At 45.4% G+C, this 19,046-nt stretch overlaps 5 protein-coding genes across 7 annotated transcripts; 2 read left to right on the forward strand and 3 right to left on the reverse strand.

The window, feature by feature from the left end:
* Positions 1-172: 172 nt before the first annotated feature.
* LOC138181759 (tubulin beta-1 chain) lies at positions 173-1,909 on the forward strand. The gene is made up of 2 exons (XM_069116897.1): positions 173-311; positions 498-1,909. The coding sequence occupies exons 1-2, from the start codon at positions 255-257 to the stop codon at positions 1,773-1,775; spliced, it is 1,335 nt and encodes a 444-aa protein (XP_068972998.1). The 5' UTR covers positions 173-254; the 3' UTR covers positions 1,776-1,909.
* A 500-nt stretch (positions 1,910-2,409) lies between these two features.
* On the forward strand, positions 2,410-4,267 carry LOC138181760 (tubulin beta-1 chain-like). 3 transcript variants are annotated; one of them, XM_069116900.1, is made up of 5 exons: positions 2,410-2,564; positions 2,644-2,752; positions 2,818-3,045; positions 3,143-3,720; positions 3,821-4,267. In XM_069116900.1, the coding sequence occupies exons 1-5, from the start codon at positions 2,508-2,510 to the stop codon at positions 4,181-4,183; spliced, it is 1,335 nt and encodes a 444-aa protein (XP_068973001.1). In that variant the 5' UTR covers positions 2,410-2,507; the 3' UTR covers positions 4,184-4,267. The 3 variants fall into 3 exon arrangements, with proteins under 3 accessions (XP_068973001.1, XP_068973000.1, XP_068972999.1); XM_069116899.1 differs by having other exon boundaries at positions 2,644-2,746; positions 2,791-3,045; XM_069116898.1 differs by having other exon boundaries at positions 2,644-2,739; positions 2,775-3,045.
* Positions 4,268-4,287: 20 nt separating this feature from the next.
* On the reverse strand, positions 4,288-8,513 carry LOC138181757 (tubulin beta-3 chain). Its single transcript, XM_069116895.1, has 3 exons — positions 8,188-8,513; positions 6,670-6,778; positions 4,288-6,072 (listed from the first exon to the last, which is right to left on the reverse strand). The coding sequence occupies exons 1-3, from the start codon at positions 8,242-8,244 to the stop codon at positions 4,871-4,873; spliced, it is 1,368 nt and encodes a 455-aa protein (XP_068972996.1). The 5' UTR covers positions 8,245-8,513; the 3' UTR covers positions 4,288-4,870.
* A 2,576-nt stretch (positions 8,514-11,089) lies between these two features.
* On the reverse strand, positions 11,090-16,298 carry LOC138181758 (tubulin beta-1 chain). Its single transcript, XM_069116896.1, has 2 exons — positions 16,130-16,298; positions 11,090-12,736 (listed from the first exon to the last, which is right to left on the reverse strand). The coding sequence occupies exons 1-2, from the start codon at positions 16,184-16,186 to the stop codon at positions 11,450-11,452; spliced, it is 1,344 nt and encodes a 447-aa protein (XP_068972997.1). The 5' UTR covers positions 16,187-16,298; the 3' UTR covers positions 11,090-11,449.
* A 132-nt stretch (positions 16,299-16,430) lies between these two features.
* LOC138181510 (uncharacterized) lies at positions 16,431-17,624 on the reverse strand. The gene is made up of 2 exons (XM_069116344.1): positions 17,503-17,624; positions 16,431-17,074 (listed from the first exon to the last, which is right to left on the reverse strand). The coding sequence occupies exons 1-2, from the start codon at positions 17,554-17,556 to the stop codon at positions 16,862-16,864; spliced, it is 267 nt and encodes an 88-aa protein (XP_068972445.1). The 5' UTR covers positions 17,557-17,624; the 3' UTR covers positions 16,431-16,861.
* Positions 17,625-19,046: the final 1,422 nt, after the last annotated feature.

Genomic DNA, 19,046 nt, shown 5'->3' on the forward strand with positions numbered 1-19,046 from the left:
AAGGAGAAACGAACGTTCGTCTGTTTCTGTTTGCGCGAAATGCGCTGTACGTGCTAGCAACAAGGGCATCGTCAAGTCGAGGAGGAGTCACGGATCTGTGCCTCGTCTTTGGACGTTCTACCGATCACGGACCACCACCACCGCCGCCGCCACCAACATCACCTCCGTGGATGTTCCAATAATTTCGATTTGGCCGTTGTTGAAATTTCGGCGACGTTTTTCCTTTCTTCCGCCGTGTTCCTCGCGATACAGAGATGAGGGAAATCGTGCACATTCAAGCTGGACAATGTGGCAACCAAATCGGTGCCAAGGTTAGTGTCATAACCGCGAAACTTGCGAATAGTTAAACGAATCGCGGGTTTTCTTCGACCGCAAAGACGTACGGTATATCAGGATCCAGCTCCCTATTATGAAAACAGCTACCGACTAACCTTTCGCGTTTGCGTTCGCGTTCGACTTTCAGCTTTTGCACTCGATAACGCTTTTGCGAATATTAGTTCTGGGAGGTGATCTCTGACGAGCATGGCATCGATCCGAGCGGCATCTATCACGGAGACTCGGACCTGCAGTTGGAAAGGATCAACGTGTACTACAACGAAGCGTCCGGTGGGAAGTACGTACCGCGCGCGATCCTTGTCGATTTGGAACCTGGTACGATGGATTCGGTGCGGTCGGGCCCGTTCGGACACATCTTTCGACCGGACAATTTCGTGTTCGGTCAGTCCGGAGCGGGCAACAATTGGGCGAAAGGACATTACACGGAGGGCGCGGAACTGGTGGACTCGGTGCTCGACGTGGTGAGAAAAGAAGCGGAGAGTTGCGACTGCTTGCAAGGTTTCCAACTGACTCATTCGCTGGGCGGTGGTACCGGTTCCGGTATGGGCACTCTTTTGATCTCCAAGATCCGCGAAGAATATCCCGACAGGATAATGACCACGTTCTCGGTGGTACCATCGCCGAAGGTATCCGACACCGTGGTCGAGCCTTACAACGCCACCCTTTCGGTCCATCAACTGGTCGAGAACACCGACCAAGCTTACTGCATCGACAACGAAGCGCTCTACGACATTTGCTTCCGCACGCTCAAGTTATCTACCCCGACATACGGGGACTTGAACCATCTGGTGTCGGCGACGATGTCGGGAGTAACTACTTGTCTCAGATTCCCTGGACAACTGAACGCCGATCTGCGGAAGTTGGCGGTCAACATGGTTCCGTTTCCGCGTCTGCATTTTTTCATGCCTGGCTTTGCGCCGCTCACCTCTAGAGGAAGCCAGCAGTACAGAGCGTTGACGGTTCCGGAACTCACCCAACAGATGTTCGACGCGAAGAACATGATGGCGGCCTGCGACCCCAGACACGGACGATATCTAACGGTGGCTGCGGTATTCCGCGGTAGAATGTCGATGAAGGAGGTCGACGAGCAAATGCTCAACATTCAAAATAAGAACAGCTTTTACTTCGTCGAATGGATCCCGAACAACGTGAAGACAGCCGTTTGCGACATTCCGCCTCGCGGCTTGAAGATGTCCGCTACCTTCATCGGCAACTCGACTGCTATCCAGGAGCTGTTCAAAAGAATCTCCGAACAATTTACCGCTATGTTCAGGAGAAAAGCTTTCCTTCATTGGTACACCGGCGAGGGTATGGACGAGATGGAATTCACCGAAGCCGAGTCGAACATGAACGATCTGGTCTCGGAGTATCAGCAATACCAAGAAGCCACCGTGGAGGACGACGGAGAGTTCAACGAGGAGGAAGAGACGGAGAAATGAGGAACGAAAAACGAGACGCCAACTTTCTATTGCTTTCGGAAGCCAGTCGATAGAAGCCACCGCGGAAATTCCTCGTCGATTCATCCGTTCGTTCGATCAAACGCCACCACCGCGAAATACGCAGTTTCGCGAGCGAAACCTTTCTTACCTTTGTACCGTATTTTTCGATCAGCTGATCTTTCATTTGTACATTAATCTTTTTACGTTTGTTATTTTCGATGAATTTTTACCTATGTATATGTACACACACATGCCACCAGAAATGCTAGCATGATACCCTTATAATATTATATAAATACGTACACGTACACCCACACATACAGCATATACACGAATACACGCGTATACATATTTTGTAAGTAATTTAGAAAACGTTGTATTATCTTTGTTGAACGTTTAATAGATATTCTTTATGGCATCACAATTTCAATGGAATTTTGGTTGCGAGCGGGCGCGCACGCCTGCGCATGCGCGCTATAATTATATCGCGATATACATCGATGTATCGATCTTTGGCGATGTTGCGTGCGAAACAGACGCGACGCTGTCGAGCGAGCGCTCGAATCTCTAGAAATCGAAACGATGCGCACGATGGGTCAGTCGAGTGAACTTGACTCTGTAGATCCGTGACGTTTTAAACTATTCCCTTCTTTCCTTTCCTTTTCCGGACCAAATCGAACGAACATTCTTCGTTGACAAATCGTTGGTACACTTAAACTGAAGGTAGAGAAAATGCGGGAAATCGTACACGTGCAGATCGGTCAATGTGGCAACAACGTCGGAGCGAAGGTAAGCCCGCGCGCATTTACTAACCGTATTTTCTGTATACGATATCATCCCACGCAACCGGTAGATGATTGTCTCGTAGTTTTGGGAGGTAATCTCGGACGAGCACGGTCTGAACATGGACGGAATGTTTCAAGGGGATTCCGAGCTCCAACTGCAGCGGATGAACGTATATTTTGTGGAAGGTCCAGGTATCGTCTCGGAGGAGTCGAGAAAACGAACGAAAAAGACGCCGAACGCATAAAACTTTTTTTAGGTGGTAGATTCGTTCCGAGAGCTATTCTGGTCGATCTCGATCCAGGAAGCTTGGACTCGGTGATGTCCGGACTATGCGGAAAGCTGTTCAAGCCGGACAACTTTGCGACGGGTGAGGCTGGCGCGGCGAATAATTGGGCGAAGGGTTACTACACCGAAGGCGCGGAATTAGCCGACATTGCGTTAGATCTGATTCGCACGGAAGCCGAGGCTTGCGATTTGATGCAAGGTTCGTAGTCGCCGTCGTCGTTGTCGTTGTCGTCATCGCCGCCGCGTATACGTAATATCGTGCATATCTAGTTTTGGCTCGCTGGTTTGATATTCAGGTATTCAAATAGTCCATTCGCTGGGCGGCGGAACTGGCGGTGGAATGACCGCGTTGCTAATGACCAAGCTAAAGGAGGAATATCCGGAGAGAATACTCAAGACTTACAGCGTGATACCGTCTCCAGTGATGTCGGACGTGGTGGTAGAACCGTACAACGCGATCCTCACTCTCGGCAAATTGATCGAGTACACCGATCAAACGTTCTGCATCGACAATCGAGCGTTGCATCACATTTGCATGCGCGTCTTAAAGATCATCACGCCAACGTTCAGCGACGCGAATCACTTGGTATCCAGTTACATGTCAGGAATCACGGCTTGCTTCAGATTTCCCGGCCAATTAAATACCGACCTGAGAAAATTACTGATCAACCTAGTGCCCTTCCCGAGGCTCCACTTTTTCGTTCCCGCATACGCGCCCCTCCTCTCCCGAAGCGCCGCCCCGTACACGGTGCTCTCGGTACCGGAATTGACGCAGCAGTTGTTTAACGCGAACAGCATGTTCGTCTGCTGCGACCCGAGACAGGCCAAATTCCTCACGGTGGCTGCCATCTTCAGAGGCAGAATGTCGACCAAGGTCGGAAAACGCAGCTGCTTTAGTTTAATAGCGCGCGCATGCGGTCGAGAGAAGCGCGCTCTTTCGTTTATAAAACCCAATCGCTTTGGTATGCTTGCAGCTCGTCGACGAGCAAATGTTGAATATACGAAACAGAAACAGTCCGTATTTCATCGAGTGGATACCGAACAACGTTCAAACTGCGATGTGCGACATCGCTCCGCGAGGACTCGCTATGAACGCCAGCATGGTATCAAACACGACGGCGATACAGGAACCGTTCAAAAGGTTGGTGGACGCGTTCGACGGTATGATGAAGAAACGGGCGTATTTGCATTGGTACACGGCCGAAGGAATGGACGAGACCGAATTTTCCGATTCCCGATCGACGATGTACGATCTCGTCTCGGAGTATCAACGGCAACAAGAAGCGACGATGGAAACCAGCTTCGTCGAGGATGTGGTGGCGGAGTACGAGGATTGACCGAGAGACGAGTCTAGTCGACTTGGATCGCTCGAGCGTGCGATCGATGACATGGGAAATGGTACGGGAACGATACGGGGAACGATACAAGGGGGGAAGAAAAATAATTGAAAAAAACGTATATTTTTGCAAGGAACAAACTTGCGCTACACATTGCAAAACGCGTGCCACTATTAATACGCATACGATATCGTTGCCGTGGATGCAACGGAACAGAGTAGATTTTTGGTTCGGGTACTTTGGTGTTTGGTAAAGTCGCTATCCTTCGAGAACGATGGATCCAGGTTCGCGAGCCAGAGATGCCCCATGATTTCTCCGTGCAAATTTTCCGCTATTTTTTCACTTTTCGGTAGTCGCGATGCGAGATGCGGCAACCGGTGTGGAGCTCGGCCGAGCCACTCGATTCGCCGGTCGCCGCAGCGAACGCTTACCGATCATAAAATGTATTTTTTACGTACAAAAGTATAAAAGAGACAGAAATATCGCAGAGAGCTACCACCGAATCGAGACAAAAGTCGCCACAGAGGGAGAGAATGGAACAGAGCGGACGATGAGAAGACGGGAGAAGGAGAGGAGAGAAGAGAAAAGAAGAGAAAGATAACGATAAAGACAAGGACAAGGATAAAGGGAGAAACGTCTCGTTCGGTGGAAAAATAGTTCCTTCGGAGGAAATGATCGGCAGTCGATTTACTCTTGATCGCAAGTCTCAAAGTCGTCGGCGCACTCCTCGGCTTCGAAATCTTCCTCCGCAGTGGCTTCTTGGTATTGTTGATACTCCGAGACCAAATCGTTCATGTTCGACTCGGCCTCGGTGAACTCCATCTCGTCCATGCCTTCGCCGGTGTACCAGTGCAGGAAGGCTTTTCTACGGAACATCGCTGTGAATTGCTCGGAGATTCGCTTGAACAGCTCTTGAATGGCGGTGGTGTTCCCGATGAAGGTCGAGGACATTTTCAAACCCTTGGGCGGAATGTCGCAAACGGCGGTCTTCACGTTGTTCGGGATCCATTCGACGAAGTAAGAGCTATTTTTGTTCTGCACGCTGAGCATTTGCTCGTCCACCTCCTTCATCGACATTCTGCCACGAAACACGGCGGCCACTGTCAAGTATCGGCCGTGTCTGGGATCGCAGGCGGCCATCATATTCTTCGCGTCGAACATCTGCTGCGTGAGCTCCGGCACCGACAGGGCGGAATACTGTTGCATAGATCTAGAGGTTAACGGAGCAAAGCCAGGCATGAAAAAGTGCAGACGTGGAAACGGAACCATGTTGACCGCGAGCTTTCGCAAATCGGCGTTCAGCTGTCCGGGAAACCTGAGGCAAGTTGTCACACCGGACATGGTCAACGAGACCAGATGATTCAAATCGCCGTAGCTAGGATTCGAGACCTTCAAGGTGCGGAAGCAGATGTCGTAGAGCGCCTCGTTATCGATACAGTAGGTCTCGTCGGTATTCTCGACCAGTTGATGAACCGACAGGGTAGCGTTGTACGGCTCCACCACCGTGTCGGACACTTTCGGCGACGGCATCACCGAGTACGTGTTCATGATTCGATCCGGGTATTCCTCGCGAATCTTGGAGATGAGCAGCGTCCCCATACCGGATCCGGTGCCGCCACCGAGAGAGTGAGTCAGCTGAAAGCCCTGCAGGCAGTCGCAATTCTCGCACTCTTTCCTCACCACGTCCAACACCGAGTCGACCAATTCAGCACCCTCGGTGTAGTGTCCCTTTGCCCAGTTGTTGCCCGCTCCGGATTGACCGAACACGAAATTGTCCGGCCGGAACAGCTTCCCGTACGCTCCTGATCGAACGGCGTCCATTGTTCCTGGCTCCAGGTCCAGGAGAATGGCCCTCGGCACGTACTTTCCTCCATTTGTCGAGGTCGCCACTGCAACAATACGTGATAACACGGTGGATAAAAGAACGCTTCCGTTTCGGTTTCGGTTTCGATCCATAAATGGAAGAATGAGCCGGACACGCGCTCCTGCCTTCCGAAACCAATGCGCCGCGTGTATCGTCCTTCATACTAAACAGCTTCGAAACGTCGATTGTCATTCCACCGAAACCAACGTCGCGGCTAACTCGTACTTTAAATGGTCGACGGAAACGCGCCGTTTTCGAATCGTACGCTGCTTAATTATACGCTATTTTCCACGGTTGGATCGAGCATGGGTTCGTCCGATCTTTCTCGTCCAGGATGTCGAAAGCCAAGGGTGGTGAACGGACAAAGCGGCTATTTTCGTCGCAGAACGCGCGTTCGCCTTTGTCGTTCGTTTTTTCCTACGTTCCACCATGTCGCAGCAACCGCGTTTCTATTTTAGAGCGCGCGAAATTCGCGAACCCCGATCGAGCACTTTCTTCTCCTCGACCGCGGCCTTCCGAGAACGAGTTTCGTGTTTCGTGTTTCAAAGGGTTCGTCACCTCTCTCTCTCTCTCTAATCGAGCAAGAGAAAAAAAAAGAAAGATAAGAGAAAATTTGTCTTACCAGAAGCTTCGTTATAGTAGACGGAAATTCGCTCCAATTGCAAATCGCTGTCTCCGTGATAGATGCCCGATTGGTCGATGCCATGTTCCTCGGAGATTACTTCCCAGAACTATAACGTAAGTAACGACGCGTGTAAGAGAAATTTGTCGGCAAATGTCGGAAATTCTAACGCTAGTCGCTCGTTTGTCTCGTCACCATCCTTTACCCTCTATTCGTCTCTGTTTCTCTTCTCTTTTACGGTACACTGAACGTAAGAACAAAGCGAAAGCTACTTCGCGGAGGATAGATAACGAGAAAAGCGCGCGACTCATCTAAAAACGAATATACAGGAAATTAACGGTGACTCTGCTCCCAACTCGGAGTAAACTCATCGAGCATAGCTTCCCTTGCTCTACGTTCTCCATTTGTCTCGCCCTCGCTATTTTCTCTCGCTTCTATTAATAGCATCTATACATCGTGATTCTCTGGACGGCGCGGCGGCAGCGACAACGATAAAGATAGGTACGATCCGTTTCGTTTGCCTTTTCGTTTCGAGCAACTCGGCCGCGCTATGTTAAAGTCGTGCAACGCTTAATTATCGGTACGGTGCTGGCAATTAGGATCGCGCTTGTTACGCTCCGCCTTTCTTTCCGATCGCCCGAACGAGTCTTTTTTGTTCTACATGCGATTTACAGTTGACCGATCAGCCGGTCGTTTTCCACATGGCGGAGTTTCGTGGTCGTCCTGGAGATCGAGGGCGGAACATGATTTTAACTGGTTCGTAAAGAGACAAAGAAAATGAAAAGGGCGCACCATCTATAGGTTCCACTGCTTCCTACGTTTACGTATCGCGGATACTTTTCAAACGAGAATTCTACCTATTTCCTTGAATTTCTCAATTAGGCGACGACAGAGGACGAACGATCTCGGGGGACGGTCGAAACGCTCGCGCCCAGTTCTCGAGCGTCAGCGAAGCGAATGGCCCTTTGTCGCGAACAGATTGGAGTAGGAGACACTTCAAATTCCATCTCATTGCTCACCGTTGTCGTGTCGCGTTGTTGCCACCGCCGACGCCTTATCTTTAATTCGATTAAGAGCTCGGCCCAAGTGTACGGAGAATAAGAAGAGACAGGAAGACGGAGAAAGAGAAAAGAGGAGATGGAGGAGAAGGAGGAGGGAATATGTTCGTTTAGTATCGACTCGTAAAAAGAAAAGTTCCGAAAAGGACGGAAGAATTGGACGAATGGGTGGATCGCAGAGAAAGTCCGAAGGAAACAAAGGAACGAGTATATCGTAGATCGGTGTACGTAGATCCGGCGAACTAGCGGAGGCGATACAGGGTGATCTTCTCGTTGAGATTCTTAAAAAGAGAAGCCGCAGATCGGGCATTCTTCTGACATCGAAGGTATCGCTCGTATCGTATACGTGTGATTCGCTTGCAATCTTATTTTCAGTTCTAACATATGCGCTCGGGCCAACGGCGATTTATCCTTTTGGAGTCTCCAGCGAGAGAATCACCTTGTAGTAAAGTGGACCTACCTTTGCACCGATCTGGTTTCCGCATTGTCCAGCCTGCAGATGCACGATTTCCCTCATTTCGAAACTGGCCTTTCTCCGCGTTCCCTTTGCGAACCGAGAAGATAGGTGCGCCGGCTAAGCGTACGGCTCCGCTGATTGATATCCTTCGAGAAGGGTCGAAGCGAGAGAGAATAGACTCACAGCGAAGAAACGTCCTCGGTATGTGGCGTGCGTTGCAAGAGAACGTGTGCAGCGAACCGAGTACGGACGAGTGTCGCGCAGGAGTGCACCAGTGGAGTGGAGCCTGCGGAACGAAACTGACGAGGAAACGTGCTCGTGTCGGTGTCCTGAGGTCGACTCTCCACTCGGTTACGCGATGCGCTTCTAGCCTGGCAGCACGGACCACACGGAGGGGGAGAAGATTCTCCAACCGGCGTGGTACGTCGCATGAGTCGACCAGCCGACGCGACGTGCCGACCGACAGCCTCCACAGGACGATAACTCGTCAGCTCGATCGCGTTCGACTCCCGGCTACTAACCCTCCGGTCCCCCAAAAACATTTTCTCTCCTCTTTCTCTTCTAACGTTTCGTTCGTCTTTCCACGTTTTCGAGCCACGCGATTCAATCGACCTCCGATCGATGCTTTCGCGAGCCTAGACGGGGCTTCGTGCAACGATGATTCGTTTGCACGCTGGAAAAAAAGTACCGTCCACTGGGCAGCCGAGAACAGCAGGATATCCGGTTCGATGGACTCAAAGCGCATCCAGCGGAAATGTAACTCGATCGCGAGAATGTCTTTCGCCACTATGCGCTATATTTTACGGAAATTGTTCGATAACCTTCGTTTGAATTTACGTGGGCCCATCGTCCGAATTTCGTGCGTTCTTTCGATATCGTTTAAACAAAAAGAGGAAGTGAAAAAAAAAAAAACGAGAAAAAGAAGGAAAGCAACCGGCAAGAGCTAAATGAGACTGGCAGTGCATTCGTCTCGTGAGTCACTCTTAAAACGTGGTGCGCCACTCGTCATTCTTCGTTGTTATTCCCGTTGAAAGGGACACGATAGTCGCGTTGCTTCGTCTCCAGCTGCGCTTACTATCGTTTCACGATCCCCTGCCGCTGTAAAATCCCTTTTTCTATTATTGTAACTCGCTCCCTGTGTTCTTCACCCCCGACTCGTGCCATCGACCTTGCTCCTCTTTATGTTCCACTGTACGTCCGTTCCTCGCCAATTTTAGCTATTTTCGATTATCTTTGAAGCGCGCCGATCTTTAATAGCCCAAATCGATATGTATCGATTCGAAAGGCAGTAAAGGTTATCCCTATCTTCTTCTGCTCCGCCTTCCCGTCCCTGTCCTACGCATGCGAAACGGACGTTTCATAACGACGACGAACTGTATCTTCGACCGAATAATATCTAGATACGATAAATCAGAGCAGGGTATGTCGCTGAAATCGAGGATAGAATGGAACATGAGTTGCGGTAATTGGTAACCACCGTCTCGAGTTTGGTCGAATTCACGAAGCGAGACATCGCGCTACGCCGCTTCGTATAGCCGGACGATGAGTCATACCTTCTATTCCGTGAGGTCGTTGTCTGCCGCCTTACAATTAGTCCAAGAAAATTTACCTCCACATACGGACGATACGCGTTCTTCCGTCGCTTTTCAGCTTCGCTGTCAACGTCTTTATCAAAAACTATAACGCGACGATCGATTCGTGAGCTCTCGCGTCATATCGATCAGTTATGTTTTAAAAAATCATGAAACAGAAAGATTCGCAGATCTCACGATCTTGAGATCGCGAGTCAAATTTCGCCGCGATGTTTATGTCGATGAGCAGTACTGAGGTGGTGGATCGCCGAGAGATACGGTGTTCCGATTCCATTTACTTAACTGTGTTAATCCGTTAGTCGGCTAGCGAGACTCTTAAATGCACGTTAAATTTATCCTATCCCATACGTGTAAATTAGAAACTTTACATTCTAAGTATGTTTCCGGAAAATTTCGAATCTTCCAATTTTTCTATTCGATTAATCGCTTCCTGTCTAAAAAAAAAAACTAGAAAATTGTGCAGAGAAACATGATCATTTGTAACGATTCGGAAGTATTTAATATCGCGAAGACATCAAAGTGCTCGCAAGTCACCGTATGTACACGTACCTTACGTCTTTCTATCGAGTTTCCTGTATTCAATTACTTGTAGTCTACGATATAATTCCTGTAAAATTTATACGCGACAAATTGCTAATTAGGACATACTATTTGAATAAATATATGCGAACATTTCCTTTGTGGTTGACGTCGATTTCCTTTTTGTGGTTAATAGGTACCGCATCCGTAAATAAAAATATCGGAGTAGAGGTCGTTCCAATCGTTTGACGATTATGACAACCGTTTCGTTTCAATAGATGGCGACACCATCTGATATTTTCATTAATGCTGTTAATGAAGTCCTACGATTTCTACGTTATATCGCAAGTACTTAAGTACGTACGTACTTGCAGATGATGCATAGAATATCTAGAGATCATTTCTCCAATGATGTGAGAATAATTGAAGCGCAACCCATCGATGTATCTCGAAGCAAATTTCTACCTTGTTCCGATTTCAATTTCAACACGATACGCATGAAATTGTGTAGCTTTCTCCCTTCTTTTAGGCGAAACCAACTGATTTCGAAGTTAACGTAAGTACTTCGTCGAGTTAACTGGATATTAATCATGATACCTCTCTTAGTACTTCTTTAATTAATGATCTACTTTATTCAGATCTTTGTCATAGTATAAAAGTTAATAGATGAAGAGGACAAATATAAATAAAAAACATATGCCTACAATGTAATTTTATAAATACAAAGGATGAATCGTCGAACACGACAGAATAGTTGTACGAAAATAATAAGGGATTCTTATAAAAACGTACACTTATATGATAATAATTTATTCAAATATGTGCTGGCCGCAATAGCGGTTATACACTGAATACAAAGACGCGCCTCGCAAACTACATAATCCAAATAAATGGTATAGAAAAAAAGACGATAAAAAAGGATTTTTATGATCGAATTATTCAAAGAATGCGAGGAGTATGTGTATGTGTAGTGGTGGTACTGATGAAAAAAGCGCGCCTGAACAGACTGTAAAAAGGAAATAAAAAAAAGGAGTCGGAATAGGGGAAAAAAGAAAGAGAAATGAACGCAGAGTTAAGAAGCAGTACGAGAGCGAAAAGGACAAGGATGGGGGGATGAATGGTAGATAGAGTAGAGTAAAGTAGGGAGTACGTGTTTAATTTTCGTCGACTTCCGCTTCCTGTTCCTCGTCGAATTCCGCATCCTCGTCCGCGGTGGCTTCTTGGTATTGCTGATACTCCGAAACCAGATCGTTCATGTTCGACTCGGCTTCGGTGAATTCCATTTCGTCCATACCCTCGCCGGTGTACCAGTGAAGGAAAGCTTTTCTCCTGAACATAGCGGTAAATTGTTCGGAGATTCTCTTGAACAGCTCCTGGATAGCTGTCGAGTTGCCGATAAAGGTGGCAGACATCTTCAAGCCGCGAGGTGGGATGTCGCAGACGGCTGTCTTCACGTTGTTCGGGATCCATTCGACGAAGTAGGAGCTGTTCTTGTTTTGAATGTTGAGCATTTGCTCGTCGACTTCCTTCATCGACATTCTGCCACGGAAAATTGCTGCTACTGTGAGATATCTTCCATGCCTGGGATCGCATGCCGCCATCATGTTCTTTGCATCGAACATCTGTTGAGTGAGTTCGGGTACAGAGAGAGCTCTGTATTGTTGGCTGCCACGGGAGGTGAGTGGTGCGAATCCTGGCATGAAGAAATGGAGACGGGGGAACGGTACCATATTTACGGCGAGTTTCCTCAGATCAGCGTTCAATTGACCAGGGAACCTTAGGCAAGTGGTGACACCGGACATCGTGAGGGAGACGAGATGATTCAAATCACCGTAGGTGGGCGTAGATAATTTCAGAGTGCGGAAGCAAATATCGTAAAGGGCCTCGTTGTCGATACAGTAAGTTTCATCCGTATTCTCGACCAGTTGATGTACGGAAAGTGTTGCGTTGTACGGTTCTACGACGGTATCTGATACCTTGGGAGACGGTACGACCGAGTATGTGTTCATAATTCTATCGGGGTATTCTTCGCGAATTTTTGAAATGAGCAGCGTTCCCATGCCGGATCCAGTACCACCGCCCAAAGAGTGAGTCAGTTGGAAACCTTGCAAGCAATCGCAGCTTTCGGCTTCTTTTCTGACTACATCGAGGACCGAGTCTACCAACTCGGCGCCCTCGGTGTAATGGCCTTTCGCCCAGTTGTTACCAGCTCCGGACTGCCCAAATACGAAGTTGTCTGGTCTGAATATTTGTCCGAAAGGTCCCGAGCGAACGGAATCCATCGTGCCTGGCTCCAAATCAACGAGGATGGCACGTGGTACGTATTTACCACCGGACGCTTCATTGTAGTATACGTTGATTCTCTCCAACTGAAGGTCGGAGTCACCGTGGTAAGTACCGGTTGGGTCGATACCATGCTCGTCACTGATAATTTCCCAAAACTGTAACAAACGATAATTCGCATTTGTTAAAAATCATTTACACGATTTAACGATTCTTCGCGTTTTAAATGCTAGACACGAAAGAACGCGTGCGCGTTACTCGAGAAAGAAATCGTACTTGGTGCTAGTCGATGGCTTTCTCCTCACGATTACCCCTGCATCCGTTTTCAGTCTTCCGTATTATCGACCGAGAAGAACGGTTCAACGACCTCGCCGGCAAATAGCTCGCGTGTAATTAATCGTAATACAAGCGGTCATTAAGGCGCAGCCAGGATGGAAGTTTTCTTTTCGTTCTTTTTTTCTTCTCTTCTTTCTACCTATACTACATGTACACACGCGTATTTTTCTTTCCATTCCAATGCTGCTAACGAATCATTGGAACCGGCCTCACCAGTGAAGATTAATTAATTTATATACGCGCATTTTACTCGAATCTAGAGTGATGATCATTGGTCTATAACCGTTGGCAATTAATTGCTTCTAAACGTGGACGAATGCGAAATATGGATAGCATGCAACGAACAAATGCAAGGCGCAATCGTGCGCCTTCTCTACTAGTTAACACAGGACTGCTGTGCACGCAACCTCTCCTAACCGTAGTTCAAAGACCTTGCAGCAGCAGTATATTTCTGGAAATCGATGCATTCTCGAAATACCAACCAATGATGTAGACAAATATTCTATTGTGAAATGTCGAAGATAGAAGTTATATCACCGGATACGGAATGGAAGGTATTATCCAATAATCGACATAGCGCATAGAATAACAGATAAAATGTACGAATATATGTATAGCATGTAACGCACAAGTTCATGATGTACGAAATCATTATAAAATTATATCGTTGATACGATATGTCGTAGAACGTTATCATAGGTCGGTAATGTTTCTACGTTAAATTGGCGTCACCTTCAAACTGCTTATATCTTACATCCCCTCTCGCTTCTTTCTAGTTATTCCAATTTACGATCATGCAATAATTTCTGGTTAAATATTTTGAAATAACACTAATGTTAATGCAAGCATCCGACGATTGGTATCGCTGTAATGTTAACTATAATACATCTACGGAAACTATAATCTCCTACATAGATTTATTTAACTAACGTAATCATATATGATCATCATTAATAGGAAGTGAACACTGTCCGCGCATAATCTTACTATCTCCCACTACCGGCGACATATTATACACGCGATATATGTACAATGTCGTAGTAAGATGAGTCACCAATGTCATCGCTATATATAGAAATGATGACTGCAATACCAATCTTGTCTAATTATCATAAGGCGGTACACTCGATTTATGTATGCACTCTGGCTTCTTCTCCCTTGCTCCCTTCCGAGATTTATTCATTCCATTTTGTACATATACCTACATATGTATTTCGGAAGTCGAGATATTTATCATGACGTTGTACATACATGTAGCACGTCCAGCCATAATCAACTGAATTACGACAGTTCTTATATATTTAGTATGTTCATAAAGATTAAAAGAGAACAAAAATAACGTAGCGTCATAAATTATGATAAAAAAAAATAGTTGGGCAATCGGTAAAGTGATACCATCGTTGATTCATATAGAATATAGAACCTAATATACCTAATTGTTTTAATTTATTTAGTAATTATCTTTCCCCATATTTTTGGAAGATTTGAACAAAGTAAAAATTTTTCGCATGTGCGCCATAGGGACAATTATTATCATTGGTCGAACGTTGATTTTTTAATGTACGAACGATGTTGCACAAAATGGCGGCCAAAGAATACATAGTCTGAGAGAGGATCGATATACCTGGGTTACTACCAGACACCAGTCTGTTGTTGCCAACATAAAATAATTTAAAACCGAGCGAGGTAACGCAAAAGAAAATGGCGAAAGGATAGCTTCTTTCTGTATTTGGAAACGTTTCACTGTACTACGTAATACACGATGTCCTTGGATTACCAACATCCCTAAATGGGTAATTGTAACTGTTGCGCAATTGTTGAGTGGTTGGTAAATCACGCTACAGAGATCATAATTCGCATAAAATATTTACAAGAAAACATTTTCGTTAAAAATCGATATTACGAATATGATATTACGGATCGAAGTGGGTAATTTAGGAAACGGACGTTGACCCAATGAAACAACCTTGAAAACTATGAGAGCGTAAACTACAACTGCATTACTTGCTATGTGTCCGCTTTTTTCACAAGTAAATTGTTGTAATAGTTATATCGTATATATATGTATCCATATTACATAACGTAATCTCAGTATGTAAATTCGTTTTATGTTACGTTTTTTCAACTCGGATTTTTAATTAATTTTTAATTAATAAATAATTTTATCATTGCTATTCGCATCCTGTAGCAAGTTATTTGCAGCACAGATAGGATTTGATTTTATAAAAAATAATACAAAATATTTTGTAGTATAAATGAGGTAACTATGACGTTCGGAAGCGTGAAAATGAATTTTGTATGGAACTCATAAAAAACGGAAAGATGTGAACGAAGAATTTACATACTGATATGTTGTGTATGTGCCTGCTGTGCATGTATGCATGTATGTGTGCTTGCGCATTAGAGAGAATGTCGATGGGAGAAAGAGATAGAGCGAGCAGGAGAGGAGAGGAGAACGACTGCGCGCGCAACCGCGGGTTCGATTCCGTTGCCGCATCAACCGGTGTATCCCGGCGCCGGAGATAGACCACGCCCATGCTCAAAGGGCTAAGTAAAACATTCATGTACAAATTTTTTAATGGATACCGGTTTTCAGCATTTTCTCTTGAAAAGTGCATTGACATTTACGATAAATGAAAGAGGAAGAGACAGAATAGTTAAGGAATATATATTTGAAACACTTGACGACAGCGCTTCGTTAGAAAAGAGACGGGCTGACGGGAAAAAAACCGTTAAGTATACCAGCCGGCCGGCGAAGTTCTGTCGCCATGACAGGTCTTCGACCGAGCGAGGTTGCCGTTTTTTCGCATGCCAGCGGTACACGTACACGTAGCTCGAGTGTAACACGGTCTTTCGTCAAAATAGGTCTCGTTAAGATTTTATGAAGTTTAAGTCATTTCTTGTTTTAGATTATTCAAGGAACACACACACACACACGCAAGAAAAACGTTCGAAAGATATCTATGCGCGAGTCAAGCGAGTCGCATTTTTTTTTTTTTTTCACTACGTTCGAATTTTTCATTTCTCTACGTTCCGACTATAGTAATAGTTACAATTATACGATATGCAGAAAATATATAAAACATATACGAAAGACACGATTCTACTAGCACCAATTACAACGCGACGCGACGCTACGAACAAAGAAGCGTTCTCCTTTTCCACGCGGCCACGGATTCAATTATTTCGAATATTTTTCAACTCGAAACACTCACCTTTGCGCCAATTTGGTTACCGCACTGGCCAGCTTGAATGTGGACGATTTCCCTCATGTTGCTCGGTAGCTTTTTGGTCTTTTTCGAAGCTTACTGCGATAATCGAACTAACGACGAGATACACGCTAACTCGTCACGAGAGCCCAGAAACGAATATGCCCAGGCAGCGGCGTCCGTTACAGATTTTCAAGCTTCGGCAGGATTGCGGGGAGTGACGTGGGGAGGCTCAAGCAACGTTTCTGATTGGTTGATATCCAAGCCCCGCCGCCTGTTCACCAGCCAGCGTCGACAACGTTGCCAACTTCTCATACGATTCTGCGCTCCAGCCTCTGCGGATATGATCGTTGACAAAATTTCAATTCGCCAAAATTGCAGGCCAACGCTGTCGGCCTACGAATGCGACCTCTTTTTTTTAATACTCTCGAGATTTTCCTTCTCCTTAAAACCGTAATCATTTCGATTGCTACAAACATGATTATAATTCAGTTATCGTAACAACAATTTTCGAACGTTCGTCCGTTTCTCAGCCCCAAGCTAGATAAATTCTACGTATGTAATTACGAGTTTTTCACGTATGTACGTATGTAATTTGCATATAAATGATATTACTGTCAGTTATTATCAAATAACTGAAATAAAACTCAACGCAAATTTGTGTTCTGACCCTTAAAATATATACCTGCCTTTTAAATAAAATTGTACTATGTGAAGGTATTTTATCAAGATATTTTATTAAACTAGCAACATTTTTAATTTTCTTTTTTCGTTGATACAATATTCCATGATCTCATCGATGGACGTACACGTATTTCCTCCACCCTTAGCTAAATGATGGGTATGCCCTAAACCCACCCTGATTACCCGAAGTTGGCTGGGAGAAAAGTCGATACGTGACTCACCGGCGTAGTACACACCCACCCAAATACATATGTATGTATTGCGGACCTATTAAAAAAATGTTTAAAAAGTGTATGTACGCCCTTCAGGCTACTGCTACGATAAAGTAGCTTTAGTTCTGGTTGGCAAAAGGCTTTCCCGAAAAGTATTCGCACTAGACGGTATCGTTTTCCTCAATCTTTCCTCAAATGACACTTATCGTCAATTACTTGATATAATAGATATCTATGGTCGCTTTTGAGTGTTAGTCAGTTGTATCGTACATGCAAAAGTTTATTAATCAACTATATGTTCGATATATAAGTAAAGTTACGCATAAAAAGTAGACGAAAGTAAATGTGTGTATACGTGCATGTAGAATGTTATGGAAGTATGTAACTTTACAAGCAGGAGAGAAGAACGGAAGGCGAACGAGTGGCGACAGGAGAGCAGGTAGGGTGGGTTACGCGTTGCAACGCGTAAGCCAGTCTTCTCACCGTTACCATGTATGGATCACTCGCTCTTCGTTTCGAAGGAAAAAATTCAACCATGATAGTGTACACGCCCGCGCATCTCGGTGTATGTGTATCGTATATTCGCTCGCACGTACTTGCTTGAGAGTACGCGCAAACACTGTCTCGCATTGATAGACGCGCGTCACAGTACGCGAACATAACGGACCTGCCAATAACGGGGGATCATATTTATTATCAAGGTAAATTCTAACCGACAGGATCGAAGAATGCGTCCACCTCTGGTTGTTCGTATACGCTCTCGTTGTTCTCGTTTCTACTGTCTCGTTAATCAGAAAACGTATTCTCTCTATCGGGAGTCGATCGTCTTTCGTCGTTTTTGAATGTGCGCCGCTACATACCACAAGGATCGAAAATGTAGTAGAATACACCGGTCATCGGTCAGACTTGGTCTATCTCGTCAACGAAAAACTTTCGCTAGCAAAGAAGGGTCGTGCAAGTATGTAAGTACGATACTATGCATGAATAAAAGCTGATTATGTGTCACGAGGTCGATTCGAGAGAATAAGGCCGATGCGATACAGTGGTACTCCAATCTGATTGTCCTTCGTTAGTCGTACGATTAAACGAATCCGCGAGCAGGAACGCTCGCTGACATCACATCTAATTTAGACGAAACAAAAACGAAAAGTCCACGTGTACTTTCCTATGTCGATGAAGAAGAAATTTCAACATTCTTTCTGTTTGTTACTTATTCCTCTTTATTCCCTTTTAGCCTGAGACGTTTGTTCGAATAGATATAATCTATTATTATTAAGCTCGTAATCGGTTCGTCTAATTTAGATATCACTTATCGAAATACTATATTTTGTATATGATAAGGGTGAGTCACAATTACTCTAATCGAATTTCATTCTCGTGGACAGTCGCTGTTGACAGATGCTTCAAATACAAAACATAGTATACTATACAGGGTATAATGCAAATAGACATTCAGCGAATTAGTAAATTTTTTTTATTAAGGAAACAGCGGTATCGTGCAAGTGAATCACAAATGATGTCCTTTGCTGATAATGATAGTCGCGATATTTTGTACGTAATGTTACAAGGGGTGACTATGAGTCACGATGCTATCGAGCTTCAGCAACGTACTTATTGTTAGATGCCTCCCCTTTTTCTATATAAGGTGCATCATATTTTTTATACTCTTGAAACAAACAATTCGAGATTACGATAGTAGAGCGATGAAGTGACGTAAGAGTAAAAGAGTAAAAAGAAAAATTCTAAGGCAACGACTAGTACTCTACTTTGTCGAATCGACCAATGTATGTAGTTTAATTGTTGATCGGATGAACAAACGAAAACGGTTCTACGCGTCGTTCATGCGAAGATAATATATCATCGATGATAAGAACGACGAAGACGACTCGGGAGAACCGAGTCGGAACGACGCGACGGTCAGACCAAACCTTGCCCCGCCTCAACTTTTATTGATCCCGAGGACGTCGTCGTGCACGACAAATACGTGTAAATATTTCCGCAAGCGTATATCCGTGTCTCAATTACAA

Source organism: Bombus flavifrons, chromosome 7 (genome assembly GCF_040668555.2).
Source record: "Bombus flavifrons isolate JBK064 chromosome 7, iyBomFlav1_principal, whole genome shotgun sequence".
Taxonomy (NCBI): domain Eukaryota; kingdom Metazoa; phylum Arthropoda; class Insecta; order Hymenoptera; family Apidae; genus Bombus; species Bombus flavifrons.